Source organism: Mastomys coucha, unplaced genomic scaffold, assembly GCF_008632895.1.
Source record: "Mastomys coucha isolate ucsf_1 unplaced genomic scaffold, UCSF_Mcou_1 pScaffold1, whole genome shotgun sequence".
Taxonomy (NCBI): Eukaryota; Metazoa; Chordata; class Mammalia; order Rodentia; family Muridae; genus Mastomys; species Mastomys coucha.
Genome location: NW_022196891.1, coordinates 87,045,164 through 87,051,944, shown reverse-complemented (window position 1 = coordinate 87,051,944; position 6,781 = coordinate 87,045,164). Strand labels below are relative to the sequence as shown.

General features: G+C 49.6%; 1 protein-coding gene across 2 annotated transcripts in view; it reads left to right on the top strand.

The window, feature by feature from the left end:
* Positions 1-6,781, top strand: part of Smyd2 (SET and MYND domain containing 2) — a 44,124-nt gene that overhangs the window by 18,577 nt on the left and 18,766 nt on the right. For both annotated transcript variants that reach the window (XM_031338572.1, XM_031338580.1), the window contains exon 3: positions 5,617-5,727. In XM_031338572.1, coding sequence (XP_031194432.1) covers positions 5,617-5,727 — 111 coding nt within the window. The remainder of the gene's footprint in view (positions 1-5,616; positions 5,728-6,781) is intronic.

Below are 6,781 nucleotides of genomic sequence, written 5' to 3'. Positions count from 1 at the left end.
CACTTCCTGCACTCAGTGTGTGTGCACAGGGAGACAGTTCCTGCACTCAGTGTGTGTGCACAGGGAGATACTTCCTGCACTCAGTGTGTCCACAGGGAGACAGTTCCTGCACTCAGTGTGTGTGCACAGGGAGACAGTTCCTGCACTCAGTGTGTGTGCACAGGGAGACACTTCCTGCACTCAGTGTGTGTGCACAGGGAGACACTTCCTCTGCATGGCATCCAGAAGCATCCTTGTTTCTGCACTGGAAACAGGTACCTATGCTTGTTATATTGGTGGAAAATTAACTTGCAATTTGAAAAGAACCATGAGCACAAAACTCCACCACTTCTTACTTTGCCATGGACTGATGCTGAAGTTTATTTTACCAGCAATTTATTATTACTGAAAATTCATAGGTGTAGTCTAGAGACATAGATAGATAGGTAGATAGATACATGGATGGATAGATAGATGATTGATGGATACACATTTATAGATAGATAGATAGATGATAGATAGATAGATAGATAGATAGATAGATAGATAGATAGATAGATAGATAGGTAGATAGGTAGGTAGGTAGGTAGATAGATAGATAGATAGATAGATAGATACATACATACATACATACATACATACATACATACATAGGTAGGTAGATAGGTAGATTCATAGGTAGGTAGGTAGATAGATAGATAGATAGATAGATAGATAGATAGATAGATAGATAGATAGATACCTTATCCCTCAAAGAAAAGACCTGTGGCATCTACTTGGTTGCAAGTGTTTCTGAATCTTTTCTGAGCATGCACATTCTTTCTCAGGAAAGTGAGCTTGTATCTAAAGAGTGTTTTGTAAGAATTGCAGTCAGGTAGTAGTAGCTTTGAGGGGAAACAAAGGTAGCTTTAGGGAAAAAAAATCTTAGAAAAGCTGAAAAGTGTTTTTAAAAAAATACACAGTTGCCTTTTTAGAATTTTTGCACAGTTTTTTTTTTTTTTACAATTTTTCATGCACTAAATTATGGCAGATGGCCTCTGGTGGGAGAGAGCGCTCCCCGTGAAGACTGAGAGTGGAGTTTATGGGGATATAGCTTGGTTGCTAGGGTACCACGTGCTCGAGGGGCTCGATCCCCACCATCATGAAAGTCAACCTTGTCACTCCCCTGTCCTCCCAGCTCTTGGGAGGGAAGGTAGGAGTTTAAGGCCAGCCTTGGCACTCTAAGCTGTTCTAGACCAACCTGGGCTCTGTGAGACCCACTTCCTAAAACAAGCAAAATACTCAACGCTATCTGATATTTCTCCCAGATTCTGTTTCTCCTTCTTTCAAAGACTTTTAATTTGGTGTTCATGGAGGCCAGAAGTGGGCATCAGATCCTCTGGAACTGGAGTTGCAGATGGTTGTGAGCCACCATGTGGGTGCTGGGAATTGAACCTCAGTCCTCTGGAAGAGCAGCCAGTGACTCAACTACTGGGCCATCTCTTCGGGCCCTGATCTTTTTAAAATAATAATGAACAATGTCATTGGAGGACGTGTCTGTCACTCTTCCCATAATCCATGTCTCTCACCTCACCTTTCGGAAGGAATCCCAGATGGACCAACGTCAGCTCTGACGCAAATCATCGTTGTGGCAAATCTAGCCTGATGCCGCTTACTTAAGATCTGCCTTTCCTGTTCTAACATGGTCAGAAACTACCTGAGGTCGGACATTCGGCCCCCTCTCCCTTCTGATGTCAGTAGCAATGCTGGCTTAATTACTAACACAATTAAAAGTGGACCCGGGCCAGGCACTGTTGTACATGCTTCCTGTGGGCTGGCTGTTGGCATTCCCTCTGCAAGCCCCCGCCTGTGAGTGAGTGCCCGCTGTCCAGGTTGAAGGTCTCCATGCAGCACAGGCTTCAGACCTTGGTCTGATTATCACCGTTAGAAGGTGTGAAATCACAGACTCGGAGTTCCAGACTCGCTAAGTAATAGGAGGATCATGTTATTTACAGCCCGGAGGACAGGTGCATAGGGATTAGGAGGCTGCGTGGACTGCCGTAGCTGCTGCAGAGCTGAGTCTAAATGGGGGTCTCAGAGAGTCCCAGGCTGGTAGCTCTCCTGCCTCAGGGCCTCAGCGTTCCTCCGCAGGGCTCCATTCAGTGAGCTGCTTTTTCCCTTGGAATTAGACCCATCATAGAAGTCAGTGTGGTGTGTTATTTGCATGAGTATTAATTTTAAATTAATCATGTGAATAAGTATACAATATTGGTACAATTGATTAATTTTGATAAATGTTACTGTTTCTCCCAGGAGTTGAGCTCCTTTCAATCAAGAAAACCAGTAGTGTACAGACCCTGGGTTTTTTTTCCAACATAGGGTTTCTCTGTATCTCTAGCTGTCCTGGAACACACTCTGTAGACCACGCTGGCCTCAAACTCAGAGACCCATCTGCCTCTGCCTCCCGAGTGCTGGGATTAGTGGAGTATGCCACCATGAGAACCTGTCTTACTTAACGTAGGCTTTCTGATGAGTTCCTGGAGTCCCCGTGTCGCCTGCCTCTGTGTTCTGCCTGCTGAGGCCACCTCTGCTCAGCTGTCAGAGGCCTTCCTCTGTGCCCTGTGGTGGCCCTGGCTGCAGAGGAGTCTGCTGGACTCTAGAGCGAGTTCCACCAGCTCCCTCCTCTGCCTTCTCCTTGTGCTCTGTGGTGTAGACCGCAGCTAAAAACAGCTCCCATGCTCCCAAGGGTGCCTCCACTTTCTCCCCGTCCGTGCTCTCAGTTATATCGGGCATGGCATTATTTAACTCCATGGGCATCTTGGCAGAGAACCTGAGCCCCGGGGATGTGCCAGGTGCTGCGGGAAATCACGAGGACAGATTTTTCTCTTCCCCTTGGGGTTCGGTGAAGGAGAGGGGCCAGGGAGACAGTCACTTAGCAAATCTGCTGAGTGTCCTGTGATTGGCCAGCTTGGGCATAGGACCCGGGGTCCCCGCTGTGAATAAAGTAGGGAGATGCCTTTATTCTCATGGGGCTGATTTATGTGATGTCACATCGCCATCCATCAATACTAGGTAGACTTTGCAGCATGATAAGAAGCAGAAAGCAATGGAAGGGAGCATGGGGGTGGGGGAGGAGGCTCTTTGGTTGCTTGGCGCAAGTTTCTTGAAAAGCTGACCATGGAGGAGCAGAGGTGTGGAGACCAGCCAGGAGTCAGGGAGTCATGTGACTATCTGGGAGATAACACTAGAGGCAAATACTGCGGGGGTGGGGGGGGGGAGCGGACAAGAAGGATGACAGTAGGGCAGCAGAGATCAGGAGAGTGTGGAGGGAAGGCTGGCCAGGAGTCCCCACAGCCTTGCAAGTCATGTTGAGAGAGGCCGAGCTGAGACCCTGTCCTGCTCTCTAGTGTTTACAGGGCAAAGAAGAAAAGCAAGTATTCAGCTAGAGATGCGACAGCAATCTTGGCAGAGCTGGCTAGCCGCTCCTGATGGCAAAGAAGGATGAGCCTCTGCACCCCACCACCATGTGTGAAGGTGGAAGGGACAGACAGGCACACATGCATGCACATGCACACTTAAAGGTCAAATTTGGGCGCTATTCTTTAGGCCTTGTCCACCTTGGGTTTTAGGTTTGGGGGTTGTGTGTGTGTGTGTGTGTGTGTGTGTGTGTGTGTGTATGTTTTGTTTTGTTTTTGTTTTGTTTGAGCCAGTGTTGTCACTGGCCTAAGGCTGGCCACGTAGACTGGGCTATCTGGCCGGTTAGTCCCTAGGGATCCTACTGTCTCTGCATCCCAGTGGTGAATTTACACACATACCACCTCGCTCACCTTTTTGGTTTTTTTTTAACAAGGGTTCTGGGACGCAAACTCAGGTCCTCGAGCTTGCATGGGCAAACCCTTAACCAGTGACCCATCTCTAAGCCCTTAACCCTTAACCAGTGACCCATCTCTAAGCCCGCATCTAACCCGGAGGAGGGCAGAACAGGAAGATTGGCCAGAGTAGGAGGCCATCTGTGAGCATCCCCTGTAGGGTGACTCGGGTGTCTGTGGTAGGCTTCTGGAAGAATGGACTTCCTGCTTCCTAGGCTGAGGAAGGCCGGGGTTAGAACAGGCCAGGCCAGCTCCACTGTGGCCAAGACTGTACTCCTGGGATCCCAAACTACACAAGCATCTAACGTGATTTCCCTGTCTCTCCCCAGACCCCAGCCCTCCTCACAGATCCCTCGCCATTTCTGCCACTGAATGGTTTTCCTTTCTGTTGCTGTGATAAAACAGGCTAGAGGCAACCTGGGATAGAAAGTATTCATTTGGCATATTCTTTTTAGGTCATATCCCATTATAGAAAGAGCTTGGTGCAGGACCCGGGGCAGGCACTGAGGCAGAACCCTCGGAGGAAGGCTGCCCACTGGCTCGGTCAGGCTCATGCTCAGCCCACCCCCAACCCCCATTTTCTTATGCAGCCCAGGCCTACCTGCCTAGGGATGGTGCTGCCCGCAGTGGGCTGGCTTCTCTCCCATTAGTCATAAACCAAGACAGTCTCTTAGAGATATGGCCACACAGGTCAGCCTGATCATTTAAAGTTTCCATTCTCAGTGTCAGCATCACGACATCCAGAGCCTGTGGTGATACATGGGCGGGGCCACAGACCTGTTGCCAGGGCAACAGCTGCCATATTCCCAGAATCCATTGGGCTCACCTCCCACCTTTACCTGTGGCTACTACGGCACAACCCATATATATATATGAACATTTCCTCCCTCTTTCTCTCTCCTCTCTTTTCGTGCCACTACCCCTACTCCCTCTCAATTAAACCTCTTACACGTGGAACTGTTTGGGCCTAGTGTGGTATTTTCTGACGCGACCCGCTGCTCCAACACATCACTCAGAAGACTCAGAAGTTTTGTCAGGTTTATAATAAAAACTGAGCAAGATGGCTGCTTTCCTTAACTCCTTACGTTCTTCAGTGAACACTCTACCAGAACTGCTTCGCACACTCTGTAGGAAGGTGTGGGGCTTGCAGACAGGAAGAAAACAGGAAACAGTCAGGTGTGGTGGCTTACATTTTCATTTTACCAGCACTCAGGAGGCTGAGGCAGGTGGATTGCTGTGAAGAAAAGTCTAGTCTGGGGCTCTATAGTGAATCCCAGGCCAGCCTGAACTACAGCGTGAGACCCTCAGAAAAATCCCCCAAACAAAACAACAAAAAAAACCTTGACTCAGCCAGAAGTTAGAGGAGCAAAGCTAGGGGATCCTATCTGTCTTCCAGCTATGTGGTTATCTCTAGTTTGAGCATTCCTGAACTTTCCAAGTGGAAGCATGTTCTACTTGACCTTGACTGGGGGACAAACTGCAGGTCTCTTCATACCTTAGTCTATGTATGTGTGTCTCTATGTGTATTTCTGTGTGTGTGTGTACCTTTTTCTGTGCATATGTGTCTGTATGTGTGTGTATCTCTGTGTTTGTGTGTGCATGTGTATCTGTGTGTATCACTGTCTGTGTATGTATTTGTGTGTGTGTGTGTGTGCATCTCTCTCTCTCTCTCTCTCTCTCTCTCTCTCTCTCTCTCTCTCTCTCTCTGTGTGTGTGTGTGTGTGTATGTTTATTTCAGTATGTGCATGTGTCTATAGATTGACAATTTTTCCTCCTAAAACCTGCTCAGAAAGAAGACTGGCCTCTACACAAGTTGGAATGCTCATCCATGGTTGTTTTTGGAGAGAACTGGAATCCTTCAGAGACTGTGCGGCTCACAGCACGGATTCTGGCCAAACAGGTGAGGAAATGTGAGAATGTCCTGCTACTTGATTTTTCATTAAAAGTCACAAAGATAACAGGCCGAGCTAGGCTGCACTGGGCTGAGCATGTGGCTAAACACCCTAGAACTCCAGTCACACCCACACGTGATGGAAGCCACACTTGGGCATAGGCTTGGCTTGCATCTCTTTCTTACCCCAGAAGAGGAGTGCACCCAGAGCAGAAAGGCATGGTCATGGCTTTATAGCATGAAACACCAGACCTGTGAAAATGTCCTACAGCTTCCAATGAACCAGACCAGTCAGGAAAGCTTTGTGAGTTCCCCTCTTTGCTTCGTGAGGTGTGGAGTCAGCCTGTCCCCTTTCTTGGGTGTCATTCTGTACCTTTGTGTGTGTGGCTTGCTCGACTATGTGTAGACAGGTGAGGACCCAGGGGGAGGCCCAGGGATGGTTCACAGACAAAGAGGAATGTGTGGGAGTAGAACCAGGCTGAGGAGGAAGAGGCGGAGGGGGAGAGGAGCTGCCCAGTGCGTTCCTCCGAGGATGTCTCAGAACTGTTGGCTGTTGTGCGGTCAGTCCTTCCCAAGCACATGAGAGCAGCATGCCTCTTCTGCAAAGGCCTGGGTCCTGAGATCTGTGAAGGGCAGAAGTCTGTGTCCGGTGTGCCCTGGGTCCTGAAGCCTGTGGAGGGCAGAGGTCTGTGTCAATGTGCCCTGGGTCCTGAGGTCTGTGTCAATGTGCCCTGGGTCCTGAGGTCTGTGTCCAGTGTGCCCTGGGTCCTGAGGTCTGTGTCAGTGTGCCCTGGGTCCCGAGGTCTGTGGAGGGCAGAGGTCTATGTCGGTGTGCCCTGGGTCCCGAGGTCTGTGGAGGGCAGAGGTCTGTGTCCGGTGTGCCCTGGGTCCTGAAGGGCAGAGGTCTGTGGAGGGCAGAGGTCTGTGTCCAGTGTGCCCTGGGTCCTGAAGCCTGTGGAGGGCAGAGGTCTGTGTTGGTGTGCCCTGGGTCCTGAAGGGCAGAGGTCTGTGTCCGGTGTGCCCTGGGTCCTGAAGGGCAGAGGTCTGTGGAGGGCAGAGGTCT